This window comes from Hylaeus volcanicus, chromosome 8 (genome assembly GCF_026283585.1).
Source record: "Hylaeus volcanicus isolate JK05 chromosome 8, UHH_iyHylVolc1.0_haploid, whole genome shotgun sequence".
In the NCBI taxonomy this organism is placed as follows: domain Eukaryota; kingdom Metazoa; phylum Arthropoda; class Insecta; order Hymenoptera; family Colletidae; genus Hylaeus; species Hylaeus volcanicus.
The window spans coordinates 3,050,658-3,075,434 of NC_071983.1; the positions used below are offsets into that span (position 1 = coordinate 3,050,658).

Below are 24,777 nucleotides of genomic sequence, written 5' to 3' on the forward strand. Positions count from 1 at the left end.
TCAAGATAACAATGCAATATTTCATTAATATATTACGAATTGATACAGTTATTGTTATTATGATTATTAAATATATAATTTTACTGTTTATACAAAATATTCTTGTTATTTGTACTTTTATATTACAAAATGATTATTCAATTACATTTAGATACATATTAAAATTGTGTACTCATCGTCAAATTCGGATCTAATATAGTAAGAACCGCACCTGCTAAATGTAACGATCCGGTAACAAGAATTTGAAATTTTTCATTGTTACTACAATTAATTTCTTTTTCAGAATCCTTTTTAATTTCTTGTAGAATTTCAAAAACACTATTTGCAACCACAGAACCAGCTCCCCATACTTCAGAATTCTTCACACATTTAAGTTTTTGCTCATCTATTAAATAACAATTTGTTTCGGCATCTACATTTTCCACTCCGGCAATATTTGGTACGAAATATGCTTTACGAAAATATAAAGACTTCAAAGGTGTCAGTAACGGAATTGGATCTCGATTTCCACTAGAATTAAAAATTAAAATTCTTTTCTCTCTATTTCTGTTGTTGCTTACTTCGTTAAACCAATTAACGCAGCCTTCGATACTTTCAATCGTATGTGCACCATCTACGAAAAACTCGGCGATGCTACCTCTTAAAATTTGCATTCTACCTGGCCATTTACAAGAAGATAAACCTACCGCAATCTTATTCATATCCACAATCTTTGAAACTTGTGCTTCTTGTATAGAACTATTTATTCGAATATATTCTTTATATTTATTGTAAAAGTTATTATCATTTATGGTAGTATTCATCGTCGGAAAACATTTATCGCTGTTACTCGTTATCCATGCAATGGCCAACTGAATAGCTAAAGATGCATTTTGTTGTTTGATACTGTTTGTTATTTTTGAAATAGGTGTTAAATTTTCCCATGTATATTCTTTGAAAGAAGGGACAATATGTAATGAACAATCTTTTTCAATTGCTCTTTTCTCTAACACTCGCATCGCTTGTGGAAGTTGTGGAACAGAAAATGCAATTGACTTTGGTTTAAAAATCCCAGATTTCTGAAAAGCTATATCTTCAATAGTATTACCTAATAAGGAAGTATGATCCAATGCTAAACTACTTATACCTATGCATACAGGATTCCTTACGATATTTGTACTATCTTTCAGCCCGCCAATTCCAACTTCGATAATAGCGACATCAATGTTCGCGTCTAAAAATATATTAAACATTAGAACTGTTAAAAATTTAAAATACGCAGGCATGTCGGATTCGTGTTCTTTCGCATTTTCCAGCTTTTTATACACTTTCCAAAAATAGTGTGTAAAACGCGACTGGCTTATCGATTCTCCATTTATTTTTATGCGTTCTCTGACTGTAACCAAATGTGGAGAACTAAAAAATCCTGTACTAAAACCATGTTGACGTAAAATAGCTTCTGTGTATGCGCAAGTAGAACCTTTTCCTTTAGTACCTGCTACATGTATGACAGACAAAGTTTCTAATTTTTCAAGCGTAATACCTGACCTATAAAAACAATGTTGGTAAAATTATCGTTATGTTCGGTATACACGTTAATTTTTCAACAAAATAAAGAAAAAATCATTACCGAACCAAGTATTTTTCTGTATTACATAAGTTAGAAAGATCACTATTATCTGTTTTTGTTGCCAGCTTCAAATATTGAATGTTGCTTTGTAAACCTTGCAATGCTTTTAAAGCAGCCTAAAAATGTGATAAATGATTTTTCTTATATATCTTAGTTTACTATTCCTATCTGTATAAGTAAACTGAACATAAATTAAATAACAGTCCGTATTATACCTTGTAAGAATTATCATGGTACATATGAGTAACCATCTCTTCTATATTTGTGTATATTATTTACAAAATCAAAACTTCCAAGCACCATTAAACGACTATGCTAATAATAAACTAATATAACACAATGTTACCTCGTAACTAGCTAATGAACAAGCATGACGTTTGATTAATGAATTCAGCGTTATATATTTCCATGGGATAAACATCTATACTCATTTATTATGCAATCATCTATTCAATGATAAGATGATCATAAATAGGAGCAGTGTTTCACTATAATCATAAAATTGTCTTACTTAACGAGTATTTGCTGTAAACATATCGTTAACTTACTTATATATATTTAAAGACAGATAAAGATTAGGTTTCCCAGTTTTTGTGAAATATTAATGGCCAATTTCAAAATTACTTTAAAAAATATCATCGAATATTCTAAATTGAACAAATGTTTCTGGACCTCTCTTAGTTCTCAAGGCATGCACAGGAATACGGATATAAATATTTGAGAAAGATTATTGTACCAATTCACGTCCTAGTGTGCATAAGGTTGGGACAGGTTGGGACAGGTTGGGACTCGCACGTGCTCACAGGTAGATCAGCTAAATAGATCAATGTAGATCAGCTAGATCCTTGGCACTGATAACTTGAACACCTTGTATAATTAGTTGAATACTACTGGTAATGTGCGCGCGCGCGATTTTAGTTAATCATTACATCAAGTGTTTGCCTGCATTTCTATCGATACCCTTGCCATTACTATCGGTATCACTTAGTATTACTCGTTGATACGCACGGCGAGACAGTTGTTTCGAAATCACACTCGGCTTCGGGGTCGATTCATTGTTCAATTGCGGAACGTATAAATAAAGTTTACACGATGGCAGATATGTCGATAAACGTTATCACGCCGCGAAAGATGTCTTTCGGTATTAATGGAAAACTGAACGGTTTGGAAAGTAAAACGCCGTTTTTAATCGGCGTTTCCGGTGGCACGGCCAGTGGGAAAGTGAGTAACATACGTAGCTGGATTTTCTCGAACGTCGTAATCAACTGTACTTGTCATTTTATAAGCAGTACAAATTTTTATACGACTTAACCTTAATAAGAAACCTATAATACGAAGATCGTCTGACTTCTCGACTCGTTGTGTCGATTCGTTCGTCGAAAATAATTGACGAAATGATTGTGTGCGTGTGTGTGTGTTTTGTTATTTCAGTCAACTGTTTGCAAACGTATAATGGAGAAACTGGGACAAGTTGATATGGATCACATGCAGCGACAAGTAGTTTGCATTTCACAGGATAGTTTTTATCGCGACTTATCGCCGGCTGAGAAACTGAAAGCCGAGAAAGGACAATATAATTTCGATCATCCCGATGCTTTCGATAACGATTTGATACTTCAAACGTTACGAGATATACTAGCTGGTGTGAAATGTGAAATACCATCTTACGATTATAGAACGAATAGCTTGTACGTACTTTTATCGTTCAAAAATAGTGTAGATCGGCACAGAGTTTCAATGATTCTTTTCAATTCCAGAATCAAAGATCAAACAACAACAATCTACCCTGCGGACGTAGTTCTATTCGAAGGAATTTTAGTGTTTTATTTTCCTAAGATACGAGATTTATTTCATATGAAACTGTTCGTAGATACCGATTCGGATACTAGATTGGCTAGAAGGGGTAAAACTATGCGAAAACGCGTCATTCTTTTAACAGAACTGTATACATCGGAATAATTCTATACTATTAAATAAATATTTTCAATTATTTTTGCAGTACCACGAGATATAAAGGAAAGAGGAAGAGACTTAGATTACGTATTGAATCAATATATGAATTTTGTAAAACCTGCATTCGAAGAATTTTGTCTTCCTACAAAGAAGTTTGCAGATGTAATTATACCCAGAGGTGCAGATAATACAGGTAAATTGTTGCATTATAACCATATATCAGATTATATGCAAGGTTATACTTTTAAGCATATGGTGTCATATATATTTTGGAATATTTCATTGCATTTTTTTGCTATTAAACATGTAACAAGTATTATTAACTTATTCATAAATGTATATTTTCATTGTATCATAGTTTGAATTCATTCTTGTTTGATCTGCACCTAATTTACAAGATATAAGAGTTAAGCATGATTGTAGCTTAACTTTAACTCTTTGTATTATTAAAAGATAGTTAACATAATTTAGGTGCAGATCCGATATAGCAAGGCAGCTTAAATTCGTTATTATTTGCATTTGTACATGTCTGTATAGCTTTAATCTGTATATTAATGGGTGCTGCCTGGTATGCAAGGGCTGTCAAAAACAAAGCTGTCTTTTAATTTAGCGTGAAAGTTAAGGTCATTTAAGAAAACGTACATGGTTTGGTTGTTGTATGTTTTCAGTGGCAATAGACCTTATAGTGCACCACATCTGGGACATTTTGCGTTTGAAAAAGGCTGAAAACTCATCCGGGCAGCATCCATACATCTACCAACATAGGCATACCTCAATTTCCGACTCGCTCAGCAGATGATCTAAGCATAATACACTCATTTATAAGCATTGCGTTTTTACATATTTATCATACATTTATGTATAAGCAAGTTATTTGCAGTAATTTTGAATCTTTTTTTTAAATATTTAATATGTCTCTTCTATAGTTACAGAACTGTATTTGTATTAAATTTATATTGAGCAACAGAATTGCTTTTAATATGCGTGCATTCATTAGTCCCTTACATAGGATAAAATTAATTTTACACTCTTCCTAAAATATGGACATACTGCATGGTTATACAAAATACATCATTCTAATATACTAGAGAGATTCAAGTATTACTCACACATATGAATATTTGTAAGTACGTGTGTATGTATATGCAATTATGCATGGAATTGAAAGCTTAGACTTTTTACACGATGTTATTCCTTGACCGGTTCGCCGCTTTCTATATTCGTATAGACGTACATTGAAATTTTATAAACAAGCATAAAGCATATAAACGTTATCCTGTAGTGCTAGTTTTTTATTCGATTCCTTTATTTTGAAAATAAATGCTAAACACATTTTAATTCCCATAACAGTATATCGTTACATGGAACAATTATCATTTGACATGTATAATTTTATGACATTTGTTTATATTGTAAACTGATATAATAATAAAGAATGAACTCCCTGTCGTCGAACGAGCAATCTTTAACCGTTTACGTACTTATATTTTATGTTTTGTTGCAGTGGCGATAGACTTGATAGTGCAACACATAAGAGACTTCTTAAGCAACAGGGGTAGGGTTACAAAGCAACCTGAACATTCGATAAACAGAACAGAAAAATTGTCCAAGAGGCCGCATTAATTTTAAAAGGTTTAGAGCTAGATGAAAAATAAGTTCGATAATCGTGTTTTCGTTATACGCAATACTCGCATACTTTTAATGCAGTCATACTACATTAAATTAGTGATGACCTTAAAGTGATACAATTAAGTTTTGAAAAATGCATGATAAAATGTTTTACGTTATATTCAGACCTATTGTTAAAGGATCTAACTTAGGTACAAAATGTTAATGTCAAATCTTATATTTTACTGCGTGAAAATAGGCTATATTTGTAGAGAGTGAGTTTGTAAAAATATTATAGCAATATTTAGGTGTTAAGTAACAATTACATATAGCAAGTTTTATAAAGCTTTATAAATCTATTAACAGCAACAATCAAGATGATATTATTTTTGCTGTTGCTATCTATGTTTATTTATTATATAGTTACTATATACATTGTACAATTTAATAATATGTAAGATACAAAATCATGAAATATTTAAATATAAAAATTTATAATTACTGTTATTATTGTATTTATATCTAACACGAATTATTTATTAATTATTGATAGTAAAGTTCTAAATTCATGCCATCGTGAATTTCATCTAAATCGTTAAGTCAAGGAAAATACAGAATTATCTAATACTGTGCGACAATATAGAAGCACATTCGATCTCAAAGGATACAATCTTGTAGCTTTATGTGATCCTTAAAAATGGTATACCACTTCTTTAAAACAATCTTTTCCCAATGTGTCCCTGTTTGAGCAGCTATCAATTTTTTTAAATCGCCTATCGTGTCGTCTGGATTACATTTAACTCTGACTTTTTTCCCAAGACGGTCGTTACACGTTATTTCTAACATGTTTCCTTTCGACTAAATATAAAAAACAGAAGTTCGTTTAAAAGAATATTAGAATGAAATATAACTGACATTGTATATATAGAATATATATATATATTGCATATATAGAATAATTGTATCTTCAAAATCATATTGTTTTTATATGATAAAATGATATCCGAAGATAATAATAAATTTGCAGGTTATGTGCTATCGATATCGATAACTAGTTAGCGAACAGTTATAATTTTGATAATTATGCTTTCAGTCACGAGTCATATCATCATTCTCAACAAAATGATTTTTAAATACACTCAATTGTATTATTCGGATACGAATGCAACAATTATATGGTATATTTACTTACAACGTATCGTTATATTAAAGTTGCCGAGGAATAAGTCTTCCTGATCCGCTCTTTTACAGAAGGATACCACACGTCGATTCAGTTTTATAGCAAAATAACTTCAAAGTTCAAAATCGTCTAAGATGCGTGTTTGGATGTATTCATGTATCGACAATTCGACAATCAGTCTTACAAAATTCAAAACGTTAATCGAACGATGAAAATGATACAATTAATGATACTACACCTTATCGATTTCTCTTACAACCGATGGAGGTGAAACGCGAACTTTGCGTTTTATATTTTTAAATATTTCAGACTCAAAGAATATACGATAATTACGGGAAGTAATAAATATACGAGAGAACACATTCGTAGAGTCTTGTAATAAGTTCTGCCATTACCAAATTCTCCGTAGACGACGATGGCGGACGCAGCAGATCTTCCCGGCGCTTCCTCTAGTCAGAAAATGTCGTCGAAACTTTTAAGACAAAAGGCACAGGAATTTCTATCTTCGAGGAAGCACGCCAACAATTTAGTAGACATAATAGCCCAATGGGACGTAAGTGCGAGCTCTAAAATCATTCGATAATAGACGATACACAGAATATTTCGAGGTTATGTCGTTTAATAAAATTCCTAATCACTCTATCAGGAATCCACTTTGTCCTGCCTGCTTACGATGGAAACGATATTCGTCGAAGTTTTGAGAAGGGGTGACATGTATCTTGAACGGACGATAACACTTACGATATCAGGTATGCTCGAACGTTTTAATGCTTTAAAACTACTTGACAGCGTTTGACATCATGCATGCCTCTGATAGTGTTTCAATTCGTATCGTATTGAACGCGTTTTATACCGTTATATTTTGTGAAAATCTCTATTTGGACACAAAAATTAACCACGGAGATACGAATTGTAGCATTGTACAGATTTTGTAAGTATTTCAAACTATGAAACAGCTTTTTCATAAGACTTATGAAACAGAGCCGAGTCCAGAAGCAAGATACATCAGCTGGTTAAGAAATTGTTACGAAGAAATATGGGAGAAGATACTTTTAACAATAGAAAAGTATCGGCCTGCTATTCAATTACAAGCTCTCACTACCGCTATAAAACTTATGGCAGAAGAAGGCAAAAATCCATTGGAACCATTTGGCAGTGTAGGGTACTATTTCCCTCTTCACCGGCTGAAACCCATTTTGATGAGTTTACTATCGCCAGAGAAAGACAATGCTAGTTTAATATCTAGATTTCAAGAAATTACGGAGTATCCCGATGCTCTTTACTACACCTGGAAATGTCTTCCCTCTCTTACACCGAAAAGGCAGCCACATGAAATTTATATAAAAAATTTACTCGAGCTTATACACAAATTGCTGTTGCCAAAGGAAAACGAAGGTATATATTTAAACGGTCTAATTATCGTAAATTAAATAATTTCTATCGAATCTAATATTTCATGTGTACAATTTATGATTTAGAACAAGAGATGTCCGAGAATAAAAACTTATTATGCGGGCCACAGCAAGGTAAAGAAGATACATTTTCTACGTACATACGTTCTTTATACATCGTTATAACGAGTTATATTCTTTTTACCAGATAGTAAAAGTTTTACATGGGATCAAGCAGGAGCTAGACGCGCGTTAAATAAAGTTTGGGTTTGCGTTATGCATTGGGAGTTGACGCCGCAGTTACATAAACAGTTATTAGTAGTTTTGTTAGAACGAGTAATGCCACATTTAGAAAAGCCTGTTTTACTAACAGATTTTCTTATGGATTCCTTGGATGCAGACGGGACTATAGGCTTGCTCGCATTACAAGGTGTATTTTTATTGGTTACCAAACACAACTTGGAATATCCTAACATCTTTACCAAACTTTATTCTATGTTTGAGCCAGAAATTTTTCATACGAAATACAAAGCTCGCTTATTTTACTTGTCCGATCTTTTTCTCAGTTCAACGTAAGTATCCGCAATATCTAAATATGTCTATTCGTTAAAGTTTTTCTTTATTGAGAGGGTCAGGATTATCACGTATTCGTGTTACGTTCCAGGCACTTACCAGAAGCATTAGTCGCCGCCTTTGCAAAACGACTCGCGCGTTTAACTCTTGTTGCACCACCCGAAGATATTCTCATAATTTTATTGTTTGTTGGAAATCTTTTACTTAGGCATCCTGGCTTAAAACGTCTCATCGATCATCCCCAAGAAGGAGAAATTTCAACGGAAGAAAGTAACGGTGCTGGAGACCCGTTCTTGATGGAAGAACGAGATCCATTGTTAAGCAACGCTCTTCTAAGTAGTCTTTGGGAAATCAAAGCACTGCAGTGGCACATAGTACCGAGTATCGCTAGTGCTGCTCGCTTTATTCGCGAACCTTTACCCTCTGTCGAGTACGACATGGCATCGGCTTTAGAACGCACCGGAGGACATTTATTCGATCGGGAATTAAAAAATAAAGTGAAAGATATCATGCTAACGTTCGAAAGACCCAATTCAATAGCTTTACCAAAAGGTGAAAGATTATTGCAGTATTGGCAACTGACGACGATGCACTGACGGGCAATATCGAAGTTATACATTATACATGTATATTGTGCAATATACATTGATATCGAAAAGAACACTCTGAATGAACAAAAGAAAAAAAAGGAACGCAAAGAAAATGATGAAGTTTCTGCGTTTGTTTTATACGTTTAAAAAGTTTAGTATGAAGATATTGCATACTTTTGTATTATTTAAAATCTAAAACTAATTGTAAAGGAATTGATTCGGAATACATTGTTTCACGAGCAACATGTAGATACGTATTTTTAGACATCCAATCATGCAGTTATCTAGCACAATAACTACTCGTGAATAACTACCAGTTCTGTTAAATGAAGTCATTTGTATGGATGAATGTGTGATAATAAAGTGAAAGTTATTTAATTTAATAGATCACCCGTGTTTCGTTTGTAATACAATATCTATTTGGCAAATATTATACAGGTAAGCGTTAATGGATTTTGCAATTCAGTTGATCATGATACAATTTTACATTTTAAACCAATATTTAAATAATCCCACATTTCATTATAATACATTTAAATAAGTACCCTACGGTATTATTATCGATTGTTATGTATAAAGGAATTTATGTACATAAATAGAAGTCCTTAATCCAGACAGCATTATGTATATTGTGTACTTTCCAACGCCTAGAACATCAAAATACACAAATTACAAATTATTATTTTTAATGTAAATAATTTAATTTCTATATTAAAAAAATAATAATAAGAACTACTTTTCTTTGTTGGCTAATGTATTTGTGTAAAAATGACAAACGTAGTTTAATGAGTTAAATTCACAAACCCGTAGTAATTGTCGCCATTCAGTCTCGTCCAATGCATGTTTTATTTTCACTAAAATACTGGCTGGAATATTAGGAGTTGACGTTAACATGCGTTCTTGCTTGGTAGGTACGTAGTCCACTTGCAAAAGCTCGGCCACCGTTGGTCGTGCCTTTGGGTCATGCTGAAGGCACTTACGCATCACATCGATTAAGATTGGTGGCGATGGTACAACTTTGTTATCACCTTCTCTTGGCGGTAAAGTTGCGGGGAAATGAATGTTTGGTTTTGGATTAGTTATCGCACTCACTTTGGCCCATTGTGATCGTATGTGATGAAACGGTGTATGACCGTACACTAAACTGTACAAAATACATCCTAACGACCAAACATCCGACTTAAAAGTAATCTACGAAATTAACATGTTTTTAGTATTACCGTATACATTGTAATCTGTTCGAAATTTTAAAAAACTACTTTTTATACCTTATATTTGACATTATGTGTAGGAGAATCCGAGTTTCCACCAGTATCCATCAGTGCTTCTGGGCTAATATAATTTAACGTTCCAATCGGACAGTTTTTTACAACAGATGTCATGTCTGCATTCATACTAGAAGCGATTCCAAAATCTATAAGCTTTAATCTTCCTCGTACTAATAAAAAATTTGCGGGTTTCAAATCTGAATGAATCACTCCTGGAAATACGTAAACATAAAACTCAAGTTAGCCAAGCAAGGACTATATACCTTCCTACGATAAACATACGATTTTTATGTATTAAAATGTTCACCGTTATCGTGTATGTGTTTCACAGCTGTCAACATTTCTGTCCAATAGTAAAGAATCATCGTGAGGGAAATTTGCTTCTCGTGCAACATAGTTTTTAGAAGACGACTGAGATCAGTATCTCCCATTTCCATCACCACAAAGACCATAGGATACTTAATTTCGCTATGAGAAAAAGACCCGAATGTAAACATCGGTACATTTATATACGTAAATTGTATACTTGCAAAATAATTTCTTACTAATCGAACATCTTAACGACACACGGCGCTTGTAATTTATGTAGCATTGAAATTTCTTCTAAGCAACCTTGCGCCGAGTCCTTATCCATACGGTTAAGATTGACACACTTAATGGCACATAATTCTTGAGACAATAAGTCTTGCACTCTTAAAACTTCTCCGCTCATACCTTGGCCAAGTACCCCCAAAATTAAATACTCCTTTCCTTTTACGAAAAGGGTCTTAGTCTGCTTTGATTTGGGAATGTTAGTTGGCATTGAAAATTGTACATTTGACGCATTATCTACAACTCTATTTGACTTTTCCGGTTGGTTTTGGTTACTATCCATCCCATATTGATTTTGAGAAACATTACATACAGCTTCTAAAGTTTCTCTGTTGTTTTTATTAGAGTGGATAACATGTTCATTATTTGGTACTTTATTATGCGTTGCAGTCCCTTTATCCACCAATACATCCTCTCTATTTAGATAATTAGTTTCTTTCGGTCGTTCGTTAGCGTCTGATCTCAATTGTACAACGCTTTCCGGTGCTTCAAATATTTGCTTGCATATACGTGTATTGGTACTTGAATTTCTATTAGATAACTTATTTTGATTGTTAGGTACTTCTTCGTTTACTTTGAAAAGTTGAGAACCTTGTAATAAATGCCTAGACGAATCATTATTGTACGCTGAACTTCCCGTATCCGCTAAAGGTTGTCTCGTTTTGCTCTCTGTATTCAAATACCTACAATCAAATATTTATTTAAACAGAAAATTATAGTACTTAAACGCATAGTTGTATTATATACCTTGGAGTTTCGTGTTTTGTTATGCTAGGTGTAAGATAGACACAATTTTTTGGAGTTTGTGCAGCATCCTTAAAATTGAAATTATTATTTTGCAGCGGTGTTTGTCTTATATTATTTTGAGACCAATGGGATGATATTGTAGCTGGAGTTAATCTATGATTCTTCGATATTTCGGATATTTTGTTCTGCGGCGTTTGAGCGATGTTTCTACGAGAGAAACAAGGTTCTGGACGCGAAGAACCAGGTGGTGCGTGTTTTAAAGGAGTTTGTAACATCAAGCGATCAACAGACGATGGTTCAACGTTTAACGTCGACAAATTGTTAGAAGCATTATTTTCATGATTTACTTTTTCTTGGTTTACAACTGACTTTGGTTCTAATGTATCTACTTTTGTGTTTGCACTCTGTGGATTACAACTAGCGAATTGCGATACATTTTTGAAATGTTGAGATGCAAACACAAGAGATCCAAGTTCGTTACTATTTACTTTACAAGAATCATGTTCATCTGGGGATTGAAAATCACTTTTACATGCCTGCCCTTCGTTTGATTGTCCTTTAATGTCTTCACTAACAATATGCTTGTTTTTATACTCATGTTGAGAACTTTTCTCTTGCGTACAAATATTTTCATAATTTAATTGCACATGATTTGCATGATCAGACTTTATGTTTCCTTCATTTCTCGAGTCATGTTCATGCTCGTTATGTTTCAAACACTGTTTTGGTATACTAATGTCAATTTCAACTTTAAGATTGTCAAGCGACCCTTCGCTATGATTATCTGGTGTGAAATCTTTTATTTTATTATCACCTAATTCTTCATTGTTATAACTGCTGGATACAGAAACATGCACATCAGTAGTTACAGTATTTGTTCTACATTCCACAATTTTATTGACTGAAAGTGGTTCTTCAAGTTTCGAAGGAACGGTAATCTGTGGAACTTTGCAAGTTGGTCTGAAGTCGCTATCGTACTTTGTATTAAATAAAGGTAACGACTTATTGAAATTATCTTCAATGCTATTATCCACAGGTAAAGGTTGAATATCATCGGAATCTGATTCGTTAACAGAATCGTCTAGTTTGTCTTCGCTTTCGTCGTCGTCACTTTCACAAAAATGTAACAACTCTTTCACGCGTATCGGTTGAAATTTTGGACGTGTGTTCGTATAGTTCTGATCCATGCTATTTAACATAGCGTTACCATTTGTCGAAAGATTCGACATTCTTGATAAAAATATAAACAATGTACGCTAACTAACGGAGCAAAAATATAACTCGAACATATATGATGAAAGATCACACAAGAACGCTAAACTTCATTAAAATATAAACGTAAAATATCCAGTAGTTTTCGTTTCTAAAAAAACTATTAAAATCTCTCGAGAGCTATGTAGTCTTTGTTGTTTCAAAAGCATTGTCAAACTTGTATTTATCAAAATCACTTCAACTTTAACATTAAACTTACAGTTTCAGTATAAATCACAAGTACGTAGTGTACATTGTATTGAACGTCATAAACAACGCTTGTTTTTTTTCAATAGAGCATTAATAAAAACACAAAGTTTACTATTATGATTCTGAACTGTTTGATTTGTATCGTACTACATACTGGTTTTCCGTTTACGTCATTAAATTCAAATTCTAAAGATGCATATGGATTGGATAACCGTAACAGTGTTGCACAGGCAAAACCCCTAGGCTTCGAATAAATCTGAAGTTTGCCAATGCGTTTGTCTCGTTTCTTTCTCTGGAAAATGTTCAAAAGAGGAAACGAGACAAACATATCGGCAAACTTCAGATTTATTCGAAACCTAGAGTTTTGCCCATCACTGCAACTTGCACTACACAACTTTGTTAAACTAGGGATATTTACAGAAATGCAGCGGAGCATATACTTTTTCCTAGATTCGTTACTACATGACAAACTAAAAATGTAATACATTAAATTAATATTTGTTATCTTTTAATGTCTTATATTATTTTACGTCAAATTTATCATTTTTATGAATATTTATTTAATACAAGGATAATTATCGATTTTTTATTTAGTGGCGCCATCGGTGATAAGACGCCCAAGTTTGTAGTAAGAATAGTTCCAACCGTTTCTATAAGATGGCGCCACGAACTGTCAATTTGTGGCTCCATCTAGTTGACGCAATTTGCGATCATACACGTATATGATAATACATACACATATGCATATATACCGTAGCTGCGCGACTTGCGCCGCGAGTGGACGAAATATTCATAACTTCAAGTTCGGGATTTTGATAACAGTTTTCTAGTAACTTTCTTAGGGAGTTGGATCTCCTTATACAGTCTTCATGCTTCTATACTACATACACAGTTAGGACTCCTTATACAATCTTCATGAGTTTATTATACAGAATATTTCATACGTACCGCCTCAGTAACATAGTAATAGAGTTTAACGACAGATGGCACGGAATTTGCGTTTTACTAGAATACACGGGAGTTTTCATGGGCCCTGTCGCCGACGCACCTGGCGCATCGACCGAGAAACAGAAACAGCTGTACTTTCCAAGCAACTTTGAGAATTTCGTCGGTTAATCGTCGATCTGGAATCGGTTAGATCTTCGTTGGGTTATTGGTGCGATACGGAGTAAGGAGGTCTGAGGGTATCGTGTCTGTCATTGTACGCGTACTTGCCTACTCCTCGCTTCATAGTACTTTACCGCTTTAGGCGCTCGATTCGACGATAACGTGCTTGCCTTTTATTTTTCTAATTTCTGCGATCCGTGAACGTTTCTCCCCTTTCCTCTGTCCCTCTCGTTTTCTCCCTGTTGCCCATCGCTCATTCTCGCTCTCCCTTTCTCCCTATCCCCCTGGTTTCTTGTGTCCCTGTCGTGGTCTCCCTCTCTACTATTCTGTGTTACTCCAAGATTTCTATGTGCTTCGTCGACGATGTAAACAGACCGATAGATTTATCAGAGAATTCTTTTCTTTTTTCTTGTCCTGTTTACCGTGTTGTTTACGTGCTTATCGGCGTTACCGTCGCTGTTGCTGTTACTGTTGCTGCTGTTGCAGCTGCAGCTGTGCGTACGCGAAAGTGACGCGTTCGTAGGTGAAATACGCGCGCATCGAGGAGCAACAATTCTTCTATGACGTTGTTTGTGATCGTTGATAGCGATTCCTGTGGTAACAATTACACCGTGAGGAAGGTACACATGCTCGTTCGATGATCGTGTTTTCCCATTTGATGCCCGTTCCCCCGTGCGAGGTTATACGTGTAAGCATTCTCCCGCGCTTTAAGGTTACAGGTTTGGAACGCGTGAAATGTCGAATCGGAGGTCGAGTTAAATGGCCTTAAACTGTTGGAACTCCGATTTTGACACGAAACTTGATTAGATTTGTTGGTATTCCACTGGTTTAGATGACAAAGGATGTCTAGATGACTCCAGAGGGAGTGGATTTAATTCTATGTATCGTGGCTCTAACTGACAAGAAGCATCCGCTATTCCTTCGGTGTTGTACCAAACTGTTTTGTTCCCATCGTGTCTTTGCTGTCCTAACCATCGATAAATGATAGTGTATTAGAATGTTTTGACAGGAACATGTATTTTCTGAGTGATAACATTTGCTATCGTGTTTATTTTTACAGCTGTATCGTTATGAGTAAGGTGTAATCGTGTCTAGAAGGAAGCATAAATAGAAATTGGAGAGTAAATATGGGAATTCCATGGGCAGACAGGACGTTTGAACATCCAGGAAACTAGAACAGATATGACGTATACTGTTTTGAAAGGAGTCGTAAAACATAGAAAATCATAAGGAATGGTATTCTATTCGATCCTATTGGATGTTAGATAAGCCAAAAAATGTCTGGTGATTCAGGATGGAGCGCCGTTATTCACCATCCTTCGGAATTAGAGCTACAAAATTGGAATTGGGAAGAAAATGACGGGGAGCAGGAAAGAGAGCTCCCTTCTACTGTTGACATGGATGCCATAAAGGGTGGAGGTAGCTGGGATCCAACCACAGAACCGAATGGTAGCAAAACATTGCATTAATAGATTATGTAACTGTTTTACTCGATAGTTTGTAATAGGTCTTTGTATAAGCATATGTTACAACGTGCGTTAGGAACAGATTCGGTTGACTCTGAAGAAGATTCTGATTCTGACGACGAAAGTTCCGGCGGCACCGAGGGTAGTTGTTCTTATTCGGATTCGAATTCTGATTCGGACGGGAGCAGCGGCGAGGAAGAAGAGGAAGATACAGGATCGAATTCGGATTGCACGTCCGAGCATAGCGAGCAAACGTTCTCCATTCAAGAGACAAATTTTGAATCGGTACGTGTATTAAACTCTTAGCTGCGCGTTATATAAAAAATGCTATAGTTGGACTAGATTATTTCGTTTTGTTCCAACAACATAACATTTGTAATTGCATTGCAGGGAGCGCTTAAACTAAAGATCACTATGAAAGGTCCAAAAAAAGAGGATACGGAAAAGGCAAAATGCGAGAAGAACAGAAAAAACACGTCGAAAAAAAATAAAACGAATTGCGAAACGAAGGTAAATTGTGTGGGTATTTGTAAGCGCGAGACATTGAATCGTAGATACTTGAATTGGTCGCGTTTCTTATAAATGTAAATACACGGTTTGTCGGTAAGTAGTTGTTCTCTGTCCCGTTTAGACGTCCGAATGCAGCAGCGACGATTCGGATTCGTCGGAAAGTCGTCTGGGTTCGCAGCAGCAACAACAACAAACGCAACAGTCTCAACAACAACAGCAGCAGCAGCAGCAGGAACAACAGCAACAACATCCACCTCTTCAAGAAATCAATCAAGAAGATTTGGCGGCTATTCTACCGGATCAAGAGCACGAGGATGCGCCATTCGATGGATTCGAGGATTCCGAAAGTGGTCGACTAGTGTCGAAAGCTATCGAACGAATGTCGCTCGGGGCAGATTCGGATACGAGCGAAACCGCTGATCAGAATCCTCCCGTACCTGTATATAGTTCCACTTTGCTACAACAATTCGTCGAGAAAACGGCTCTGCTGTCGGAGCCGCGAAAACGACGAAGTAAAGTAGGGAAAAAAACAAACGATTCGGAATACCCATGCGTTTCGAACGTGTCACCGGACTCGGGAATTCAATCGGTGGACAATAGTCCGCTGCACTTGGCGATCAGCCCCGCGAGTCCGTCGGCGCCAACGCAATCCCCGATACAAACCGTAGTCCCGAAACCAGCGGTGAACGTAGATCGTGTTTTGTATCCACCGAAGCGGAAACCGGGTAGACCGGCGAAAACAGTCTCGACGCAACCTCGCGGTCCTGGTAGGCCAAGACTCAAGCCAGAAATCGTGGAGAAGATCGAGAAGATCGAGAAAGTAGACAAAATAGAGAAAGCGGAAAAGACCGAGAAAAATGAGAAGAAGGAGTCTGCGTCGTCGCAGCAGCAAAAAGTCTCGAAGGAAGAACCGAGTAAGAGGGGGAAAGCGAAACCAGTGCAGCATAAAGCTGTCCCATCTCGAGAGGGCAAAGAAGAGAAGAGCGAACCTCTGAAAAAGTTTAAGGACAAGCCTACTTGTCAGAAGAAACGCAGCTGTACAGCATCCAAGCAATTCTCGCAGAGGAGGATAAGCGGAAAAAGGACGAACGGGAGTTCCCCGACGCGTGTCAAGTGCCTAAGTAGAACAGTTACAAGTAAATATGGAAAGGATGTAGTTCAGTGTGACGGCAGAACGTACAAGAAGATGAAGAGAGATAAGCCAGGAACGGGAAACAAAACGACGGTTCCCTTACGACGGCAGAAGCCGTATTGCGAGCGGATGGTTAGCGATAGGAAAACGCTCAATTCGAGTAAAAGAAGTTTGAAGGAGAACAGAAATAGTTCGGGTCCGTTGACCAAGAGACAGACTTCGATGAAAAAGAGCGTCGTGCCGGTTACGCGACGCGTGTTAAAGGAAAACAAGAGTAGCAAAAAGACAACGAACGCCTTCGAAACGAACGGCGTTGGCGTACAGACGCTTATCTCGTTACCTGTTGGCGACGTACTGAAAGCGGAGAGTGTCGAGAACGTTACCAACAAGTGCGACAAGGGAACGCAACCTATACACAATCATTGTCACAAGCACCATCATCACAAGCATCGCCGACGGTTAGTATTACCTCCGAAAAATCCGATACGTATCGATCCATGTATCATCGAAGAACTGGAAAAATTAATAGAAGAGTTCGCCAGATCTTGCAGTCTAGGCCGGAACAACGCGAGCGTAGGATACTCCGAGTTGCCACAAATTTTTCGCGTAAAGAAATTAACGAAGAAAAGGAAAGGCGACATTACAGCGAGCGACGATCAGAAGCTGAAAAGGCGTTTAAAGAAGGAAAAGATACTCTCCGGTACGGACACAAGGAGCAGCACGAACGCGAACGCAAACTCGAATCCGAACGAACAGCGGTTGCCGCTAAAGAAAAGACATTATCACTTGTCCAGCCCTCATAGTTCCCAGAGCTCCAACGCGAGTTGCACCGACGTGACCACCAATGAGACCAACTCTACCGAGAGCCACATCGAGGAGGCCATCGAAGCAACGATAACAAGATACGGGGGCAGCTCTGGGTCTTCCTCTCAAGAGGACGCCGTGCTGGTTACCCCCAAGAAGAGGCACAGGGATACAGAGAACGCGAGCACCGATAAGTCGAGCGCTTCGTGTTCAGAATCGTTGGAGGAGAAACCGTTGAGTCAAATAGAAGCCCAACCACGGCGTAAGAAGAAGATCGTCAAGGATCTTCGGGTTACGGTCACGAAACTCCCTACCGATGGCGGACACGTCGCCCTCGAGAAAGTTGATAAAACCGACAAAGTCGAGAAATCGGACAAGTGTTTGAGCGATTCGAAAAACGTGAAAGGTCACGTGGACAAAAGCAGCGGCAGAACAGAGAAGGTGGTTACGGATAAGGCGTTGAAAATCGACAAAAATCAAGCCGATAAGCCAGAGAAAAGCGAGCACGTGTCACCGGAACACGTACGTTTAGAGAAGAACATAAAGGTCGACGCGGCTGAGTTTCACGTAACTGAAAGTTACGACGAGATCGAGACTACGAACGAAAGTAAACCGACACAGGATAACGAGGTAGGTTCGAGCTTTCCTAACTCTGTAAAGTCTTCAGCTGCGTTGGTTTTGGCCAAGAAGAAGATAAGGCGGCGCAAGACCATCAACCGCACCGGTTTCCCGACTCTGAAGAAGAAGAAGAAAAAGAGATCGTTGAATCCCAGCGAGACGTCGACCGAAGCGTCGACAAGGGTAACTTTGCCTGCCGACGACAACGCGGACGAAGTCGACGACGCCGGAGACACGGCTAAGGAAGGATCGGATGACTCGGTGCTAGATACCAAGACAACCGTGTTGAGTGCCGAGATACAAGAATCCATGTCGAGCAAACTCGTCGTCGAGCATGATAACAATAACAGCAACGACGCGCAGGACCTTGTCCCGTCGAAGGCCGCAGGTTTGAACACCGACGATTCGAATTCGTCGAAGCAGGAGGGATCGTCTGGTCGTGCTCGTTCGGACGAAGTCGCGGAACCACGATCTGGCCAACTGAGAGTGCGAAAGGATCTCGTCGAATCGGAGAGCACCAACAACGGCACGAATAAACTATGTCCGGTGAAGTTTGAGAAGATCCTGGATTCGAGGACGTACGATGAAAACGCGCCCCTGGAGGAGTCTCTGGAGAGGTACAACTTGTGCCAGCAACAACGCATCGCCGAGCTGAACGAGGAGAAGAGTCTGGAACGCGGCAGCGCTCAAGCGAACATAAAGACGGAACATTCTGGCTCGTTCAACGGGAACCAGAAGAAGCGACGTGGCTCCGCGAGTCCGTGCACCTTTGCCTCGAGGAACGTGAAGCGTTTACGTAGCGCAGGATACGATACGGAAAACGACAGTCTCTCCAACGTTCTTCACGCCGATCACGAGATCGGGAAGCATTTGAACGTCAAGAAGAAGCAATCCAGGTGGAAGAAACGTTACTTGCAGGGTGGTATTCTACACGATTGCGGGAAGAATTGCGAGTCGAAGACACGGAACGGTGGAAGCGGAAGCGCCAGCACCATCGATGGCGGTACTACCCCAGGAAAGAGTAAAATTGTCTGCGAAACGAACGAATCTGCTTCTGCGGCGTTGTTAACGGCCTCGTATCAATGTGGCAAGCTTCTACGTCAAAGGAAACTACCGTTTCAGTTGCCCTACGACTTATGGTGGTTGCATACGCAGTCCAGGCTGCCGAGCAGAGAATCGGTGCCGTCGTGGAATTACAAGTAAGGAATTAATTATGATTTATCGCGAGTAATACCAGCATATGTTTCCTTTATGTTAACCTTCCCTTGCTTTTTTTTTCAGAAAAATTCGCACAAACGTTTACTATGATGTCAAGCCGACCACGCTGTACGAGGCGCAAGCATGCGAATGCAAACCAGAGAGCGGTTGCGGCGATGATTGCATCAATCGCATGGTTTTCAGCGAATGCTCGCCACAGCTTTGTCCCTGCGGCGAAAAATGCGAGAATCAGAAGATCCAGAAGCACGAATGGGCACCAGGTTTGCAGAAATTCATGACGGAGGATAAAGGTTGGGGAGTGAGGACTCAGCAGTCCATCAAGACTGGTGTTTTTATTCTCGAATACGTCGGGGAAGTGGTGTCCGAGCGAGAGTTCAAATCGAGAATGGCAACAAGGTATACCGACAAACCAGAGTGTCACTAATGTATTCGGTGTAAAGTAGGTCGTTAATGTAAACTTTGCCTTGTTTCGTCGCATGTTAGGTACGCCAACGATACGCATCATTATTGCTTGCACCTAGACGGAGGTTTGGTCATCGACGGCCACCGTATGGGAGGCGACGGACGATTCGTAAATCATTCTTGCGAACCGAATTGCGAGATGCAAAAGTGGAGCGTTCACGGGCTTCCGCGTATGGCGTTGTTCGCCTCGAGGGACATCAAACCAGGGGAAGAGTTAACCTACGATTATAACTTTGCTCTGTTTAATCCATCCGAAGGACAGGAGTGTAGATGCGGTAGTAGCGCTTGCAGAGGTGTAATAGGTAAGGAGACCGTATCATAATGTATCATTAACAAATTCTCTTTGAATGAGTTCTCTATTCTACTCGTCTACTCAGGCGGAAAGAGTCAAAGGGTTACGAAGACTATCGCCGCTCTTCCTTCTCAAATGGAACCCACGGAAAGACGATCGGTTGGAAGGCCAAGAAAGAACATGCGGAAATCTAACATGGTGCAATCCGTCAACTCTAAAGGCATTTGCAAGTCCCGAAAGATGGGCGATTCCAGTCTGTTCCATGCCCCTGTACTGAAGCCTATGTCTCATCAGCAACGATGCTTCGCTCAACAACATCATTGCTTCTTGTTGAGGAACTTGGAAAAGGTGAAGCGAGTGAAATCGTTGGTGAACCAAGTGCAGATGCAGAACGGTAAAACAAGATTCGGTAACCCAACTGCCGCTAAAGAAAAAGGGCTCGGCGATGCTAAAATACAATCGGACGCATTCTTCTCGCAATTAACTGCTTTGACCAACACGAATACGCGTACTGTGCGAACACGAAGGCTAGCGCAGGCGCAAGACGACCCGGAAATGCATAAAACTGCGAAACTTGCCAAGGTGATCAGAATAAATATCACGAATGTACTATTTATTATCTTGTTTAAATAATGATCGCTAGCTAACGGGTGATGTAATTATTTTCAGGTGTTGAAAGATTTATACAGCATCGTGACAACCGCGAACGACGAAAACGGTCAGTTGCTATGCTCGCCGTTTATAACGTTACCCTCGAAAAGAAAATTGTCAGACTATTATGAAAAGATATCGGATCCGATAGACTTGAGTACAATTGACCAGTGCATTGGGACGGGTCACTATAAAACCGCCGAGCATTTTGATCATGATATGATTAAACTTTTCGACAACAACGTTCGATTCTTTGGGAGAACCTCGGAAATCGGTATTGCCGCAGCCAGACTAAGAAAATTATACTTAGGAAGTAAACCTGATTTTGTGGATGCCATAACGGATGCGACGGGCTGCCCTCCGTCTCAAGGATTTTTACCTCCTCGAGGTTCGACTGCTGGGGAGGAAGATGTTATCAGGTGTATTTGTGGCTTGCATAGGTAAGTAAAACCGAACTCGTTTTTATATGGATAATTTCAGGATTTAACAAAAATTATTTCTTATGTAGGGACGAGGGCTTGATGATTCAATGTGAACGGTGCCTTGTTTGGCAGCATTGCGACTGCGTCAAAGCTGACACAAGTCTGGAATCTTATCTGTGCGAGAGATGTCAACCGCGTCCTGTCGATTTGGAAATACCATTAGAGGGCGACGAGGAGGAGGAAGGAAAGAAACACTACGTCACTTTGATGCGCGGTGATTTGCAACTCAGGCAGGGGGACACGGTATACGTGTTAAGGGACACTCCGGAGAAACATACTTACAAGACTATTCAGAAGCCCGATTACGAACAGATGGATATTTTTAGAATTGAAAGACTCTGGAAGAATGTCGAGTAAGTCACTTTCATTCGTATTCGTTTCAAACGCTAACAACTTTCACTAAAATTCTGTGCCCGATACTATCGTTCGATTTGCTTTCACTTGACAGAGGGGAAAGATTTGTATTTGGTCATCACTACTTGAGACCCCATGAGACTTATCACGAGCCTACGCGAAAGTTTTATGAAAACGAAGTCGTCTGCGCACCGCTTTACGAAGCAGTTCCATGCGATTTGGTTGCCGAGCGTTGTTGGGTTCTCGACCCCCATACATACTGCAAGGGTAATTGCACTTATTTATTTCGTGAAATACAATCGTGAAAGTAACTCAAATGTAATTTAAATTTATTTTTTCTTTCACTCGCTTCTAAAACGAAGGACGACCGGTTGGTTCGACACCAGAGCATACCTACGTGTGCGAGTATCGCGTCGATCGCGCAGCTCGACTATTTACAAAAGTTGCCAGAGCTAGGCATCAAGTGTGCACGAAACCTTATGCTTTCGAAACGTTTCCAGAACGCATCAAGCATTATCGAACGTATTTGGTGAGTAGCGTTATTTCGACGTCGTTGAAGTAATCAAGGAACGCAAAGAATATAGGAGAAGACCATGTATAATGTTACAGCCTCATAGTCTCGAAGGAATACAAGTTGGCGGTAAAACGAACAAGGACAAGAAGAAAACGAGCAATCAAGATGTCGATTCTAACCCCAAATCTGAATCAGGCGATAACGCGAAAACGCACAGTAAGGATCAACAAAAATCTTCCACGAGTAAGGGTAGACGACGGTCAAATGAAATTTTATCTATTACTACATCCACAACGCCGTACGCCCAGGTAACTACTATTATTATCGACCGATACTTTTTCATCAATGTACCGTAGAATATTCAGTTAACGTAATACTCGGTGACTGTTGTTTGCAGAGAGAAGAACAAAGACGAAGGTTGAATAACATTTTAATCGGTCTGTTACAAAAAATGCCGAACAAGAAAGATCCGTTGGATTTGTCGTTCCTGTTAGAGAGGAATAGGCGGAATCGGAAAAGGCCAGGTGGATTAAATCCGTGACACTGGATTATACATCAGCGATAATGCGGCATTATCATACGCGCGCGATAACGGGTCATTGTTAATTCGTGTCACAGTCAAATCTGTAATCAAAGCGATCGATCGATTATTTCGTTTCGTCGTAAGTTGATGCCATTCGATCCGTTTCGCAAGGAAAGGAATCATGAGCTACGCGTTTACTTCTTTTTACACTACTAATACGACCCGTCCATTCATATTATTTAACCTCGAACACGAACACTACCTTCCTCGAAGGCCATTGTATCGATCGAGTTCTTTTTATATGTTCTTTTTACACGCGCGAAAGTGTTGGAAATTCCAAGCTGAAATTACGATCGAAATTTTCTATAGTCTTTTTAGGGTTGTTTTTTCTATCCTAGATTACCTCTTCCTTCGCTCGCATCAGAAATTAAAACTCGAACTGTAAAGGAAATAGATTCGAGTCGCGCGTCGATGGAAAGGTAATCTTTGATTAATTTTAGAGTATTTCAACTCTCGTGCAGTGTAAAGTTCGTAAGTATTTTGAAGGAATAGAGATAATTTGTTTTCGTAAAACGGATCGACTTGGTTTTGAGAATCGGATTCCGTACGTGAAACAACGTATCTGTCAAATTGAATCATCTAACGAGAGCTATTACTTCTAGTAGAATTCTAATATAATTAGAATCGCGAAAATTGTATAAAACTATTTGTAAATTTATTTCATAGCGAATACACTTAAGTGTACAAATTAATATGCTACTCGGGATATAGGAAAGTGGCAAAGGCACACGCGTGTGTATATATCGGCCGCGTGTGAAAGGACGATGGAACCGACGTGAAGGAAGAAGAAAACAAAATCGAGTAAATCATGCGAGGCTTTATTGCACAAAAGTACCATTATATATTTTTCATAAGCCCAGTGTTATTTGAATTAAGTGTAATATATAGGTTTTTAAATTTATAGATAAAACTTTACTAACATATTTAATTTATTAATGATCGCGATCGAATTATAGCTAATTGTTGCTATGACAACTAATATACGCAGGATTTCGTATTTATTATTACATTATTGCAGTTAGTAAATACATATTATTGAAAGCTATTTAATATGGATAAATCTTATTTATATATATATCATGTGTTTCAACGTTTTGCACAGTATCAGAGATATTTTTATCGAATGAAAATGGGTACTACATCACATTCGGGATTGTTTGCATATCTTTATACCTGTGTAAAGAGTAACAAATTCTAAGTGATCTTTTCGCGAAAGTTTATGAATGTTTTTGAAATATTTATCTGTTAATTATTTTTTTGTTTTCTTTTTTTATTTTAATTTTTGATAGTACTCTCAAATAAAAAGATATCGCCTCTTCTGGGTCAATTGCGGAAACTTAATATTTTTTTCTTAACCTAAAGAAATTATTTTGTCGAGACTGTACGATGTATTTATTAAAAATATCAACAGGAAAGATCTACAAAGAGCTTACGTACTGTTTACAGCGGTAGTACCTAAGTGGAAACACACGGAACAATTGCAAAAATTTGTTACAAATGTTATCGGATGAATTGAAACGCGTATGTGTAAATCACTTTGAATTAATTTGAACTCTTATTCATAGATCAACAAATGTTAACGTGGTCGTTGATGATAACGTTAAGTGTGCGTG

The 24,777-nt window shown here is 38.1% G+C and overlaps 6 protein-coding genes across 16 annotated transcripts; 3 read left to right on the plus strand and 3 right to left on the minus strand.

Moving 5' to 3' along the window:
- Positions 1 to 43: 43 nt before the first annotated feature.
- Positions 44 to 2,749, minus strand: LOC128880818 (folylpolyglutamate synthase, mitochondrial-like). 7 transcript variants are annotated; one of them, XM_054131296.1, is made up of 5 exons: positions 2,158 to 2,297; positions 1,956 to 2,097; positions 1,610 to 1,725; positions 1,127 to 1,527; positions 44 to 1,066 (listed from the first exon to the last, which is right to left on the minus strand). In XM_054131296.1, the coding sequence occupies exons 2-5, from the start codon at positions 2,028 to 2,030 to the stop codon at positions 159 to 161; spliced, it is 1,500 nt and encodes a 499-aa protein (XP_053987271.1). In that variant the 5' UTR covers positions 2,031 to 2,097; positions 2,158 to 2,297; the 3' UTR covers positions 44 to 158. The 7 variants fall into 7 exon arrangements, with proteins under 7 accessions (XP_053987271.1, XP_053987268.1, XP_053987266.1 ...); XM_054131297.1 differs by having other exon boundaries at positions 307 to 510; positions 687 to 1,527; XM_054131293.1 differs by lacking the exon at positions 2,158 to 2,297 and adding an exon at positions 2,618 to 2,749 and having other exon boundaries at positions 44 to 1,527.
- On the plus strand, positions 2,548 to 5,355 carry LOC128880821 (uridine-cytidine kinase). Of its 3 annotated transcripts, XR_008457923.1 has the most exons (6): positions 2,548 to 2,830; positions 3,041 to 3,297; positions 3,367 to 3,512; positions 3,609 to 3,755; positions 4,231 to 4,685; positions 5,067 to 5,198. XR_008457923.1 is itself a non-coding variant. In XM_054131300.1 (5 exons), the coding sequence occupies exons 1-5, from the start codon at positions 2,702 to 2,704 to the stop codon at positions 5,183 to 5,185; spliced, it is 798 nt and encodes a 265-aa protein (XP_053987275.1). In that variant the 5' UTR covers positions 2,548 to 2,701; the 3' UTR covers positions 5,186 to 5,355. The 3 variants fall into 3 exon arrangements, 2 of the variants coding, with proteins under 2 accessions (XP_053987275.1, XP_053987274.1); XM_054131300.1 differs by lacking the exon at positions 4,231 to 4,685 and having other exon boundaries at positions 5,067 to 5,355; XM_054131299.1 differs by lacking the exon at positions 5,067 to 5,198 and having other exon boundaries at positions 4,231 to 5,047.
- A 146-nt stretch (positions 5,356 to 5,501) lies between these two features.
- On the minus strand, positions 5,502 to 6,740 carry LOC128880823 (ubiquitin-like protein 5). The gene is made up of 4 exons (XM_054131306.1): positions 6,589 to 6,740; positions 6,363 to 6,479; positions 5,839 to 6,028; positions 5,502 to 5,757 (listed from the first exon to the last, which is right to left on the minus strand). The coding sequence occupies exons 3-4, from the start codon at positions 6,014 to 6,016 to the stop codon at positions 5,714 to 5,716; spliced, it is 222 nt and encodes a 73-aa protein (XP_053987281.1). The 5' UTR covers positions 6,017 to 6,028; positions 6,363 to 6,479; positions 6,589 to 6,740; the 3' UTR covers positions 5,502 to 5,713.
- A 23-nt stretch (positions 6,741 to 6,763) lies between these two features.
- LOC128880817 (nucleolar complex protein 4 homolog) lies at positions 6,764 to 9,291 on the plus strand. The gene is made up of 6 exons (XM_054131289.1): positions 6,764 to 6,903; positions 6,997 to 7,099; positions 7,332 to 7,745; positions 7,829 to 7,876; positions 7,950 to 8,313; positions 8,406 to 9,291. Exons 1-6 carry the CDS (start codon positions 6,766 to 6,768, stop codon positions 8,908 to 8,910), a joined length of 1,572 nt encoding a protein of 523 aa, XP_053987264.1. The 5' UTR covers positions 6,764 to 6,765; the 3' UTR covers positions 8,911 to 9,291.
- Positions 9,292 to 9,409: 118 nt separating this feature from the next.
- On the minus strand, positions 9,410 to 13,178 carry LOC128880815 (uncharacterized). Its single transcript, XM_054131283.1, has 6 exons — positions 11,511 to 13,178; positions 10,718 to 11,446; positions 10,480 to 10,640; positions 10,173 to 10,384; positions 9,709 to 10,095; positions 9,410 to 9,551 (listed from the first exon to the last, which is right to left on the minus strand). Exons 1-6 carry the CDS (start codon positions 12,737 to 12,739, stop codon positions 9,525 to 9,527), a joined length of 2,745 nt encoding a protein of 914 aa, XP_053987258.1. The 5' UTR covers positions 12,740 to 13,178; the 3' UTR covers positions 9,410 to 9,524.
- Positions 13,179 to 14,209: 1,031 nt separating this feature from the next.
- LOC128880653 (uncharacterized) lies at positions 14,210 to 24,210 on the plus strand. 3 transcript variants are annotated; one of them, XM_054130953.1, is made up of 14 exons: positions 14,210 to 14,766; positions 15,139 to 15,527; positions 15,621 to 15,829; positions 15,935 to 16,054; positions 16,176 to 19,807; positions 19,890 to 20,222; positions 20,310 to 20,590; positions 20,666 to 21,162; positions 21,250 to 21,671; positions 21,740 to 22,066; positions 22,162 to 22,334; positions 22,430 to 22,596; positions 22,677 to 22,889; positions 22,979 to 24,210. In XM_054130953.1, the coding sequence occupies exons 2-14, from the start codon at positions 15,356 to 15,358 to the stop codon at positions 23,120 to 23,122; spliced, it is 6,690 nt and encodes a 2,229-aa protein (XP_053986928.1). In that variant the 5' UTR covers positions 14,210 to 14,766; positions 15,139 to 15,355; the 3' UTR covers positions 23,123 to 24,210. The 3 variants fall into 3 exon arrangements, with proteins under 3 accessions (XP_053986928.1, XP_053986927.1, XP_053986929.1); XM_054130952.1 differs by having other exon boundaries at positions 14,210 to 14,698; XM_054130954.1 differs by lacking the exon at positions 14,210 to 14,766 and having other exon boundaries at positions 15,354 to 15,527; positions 15,627 to 15,829.
- Positions 24,211 to 24,777: the final 567 nt, after the last annotated feature.

Coding starts and splice junctions, on each gene's coding strand:
- LOC128880818 (XM_054131293.1), bottom strand. CDS start 2,030: ATGTTTATCCCATGGAAATATATAACGCTGAATTCATTAATCAAACGT. Junction 1,726..1,955: donor GTTCATTAGCTAGTTACGAG/GTAACATTGTGT, acceptor TCACATTTTTAG/GCTGCTTTAAAAGCATTGCA. Junction 1,528..1,609: donor ACAGAAAAATACTTGGTTCG/GTAATGATTTTT, acceptor TTGTTTTTATAG/GTCAGGTATTACGCTTGAAA.
- LOC128880821 (XM_054131299.1), top strand. CDS start 2,702: ATGGCAGATATGTCGATAAACGTTATCACGCCGCGAAAGATGTCTTTC. Junction 3,298..3,366: donor GATTATAGAACGAATAGCTT/GTACGTACTTTT, acceptor TTTCAATTCCAG/AATCAAAGATCAAACAACAA. Junction 3,756..4,230: donor CAGAGGTGCAGATAATACAG/GTAAATTGTTGC, acceptor GTATGTTTTCAG/TGGCAATAGACCTTATAGTG.
- LOC128880823 (XM_054131306.1), bottom strand. CDS start 6,016: ATGTTAGAAATAACGTGTAACGACCGTCTTGGGAAAAAAGTCAGAGTT. Junction 5,758..5,838: donor TCACATAAAGCTACAAGATT/GTATCCTTTGAG, acceptor TTAACGATTTAG/ATGAAATTCACGATGGCATG.
- LOC128880817 (XM_054131289.1), top strand. CDS start 6,766: ATGGCGGACGCAGCAGATCTTCCCGGCGCTTCCTCTAGTCAGAAAATG. Junction 6,904..6,996: donor ACATAATAGCCCAATGGGAC/GTAAGTGCGAGC, acceptor TCACTCTATCAG/GAATCCACTTTGTCCTGCCT. Junction 8,314..8,405: donor GATCTTTTTCTCAGTTCAAC/GTAAGTATCCGC, acceptor GTTACGTTCCAG/GCACTTACCAGAAGCATTAG.
- LOC128880815 (XM_054131283.1), bottom strand. CDS start 12,739: ATGTCGAATCTTTCGACAAATGGTAACGCTATGTTAAATAGCATGGAT. Junction 10,641..10,717: donor GTCGTTAAGATGTTCGATTA/GTAAGAAATTAT, acceptor TTTTTCTCATAG/CGAAATTAAGTATCCTATGG. Junction 10,385..10,479: donor GAAACACATACACGATAACG/GTGAACATTTTA, acceptor ACGTATTTCCAG/GAGTGATTCATTCAGATTTG.
- LOC128880653 (XM_054130953.1), top strand. CDS start 15,356: ATGTCTGGTGATTCAGGATGGAGCGCCGTTATTCACCATCCTTCGGAA. Junction 20,223..20,309: donor AAATCGAGAATGGCAACAAG/GTATACCGACAA, acceptor GTCGCATGTTAG/GTACGCCAACGATACGCATC. Junction 22,335..22,429: donor CCCCCATACATACTGCAAGG/GTAATTGCACTT, acceptor TCTAAAACGAAG/GACGACCGGTTGGTTCGACA.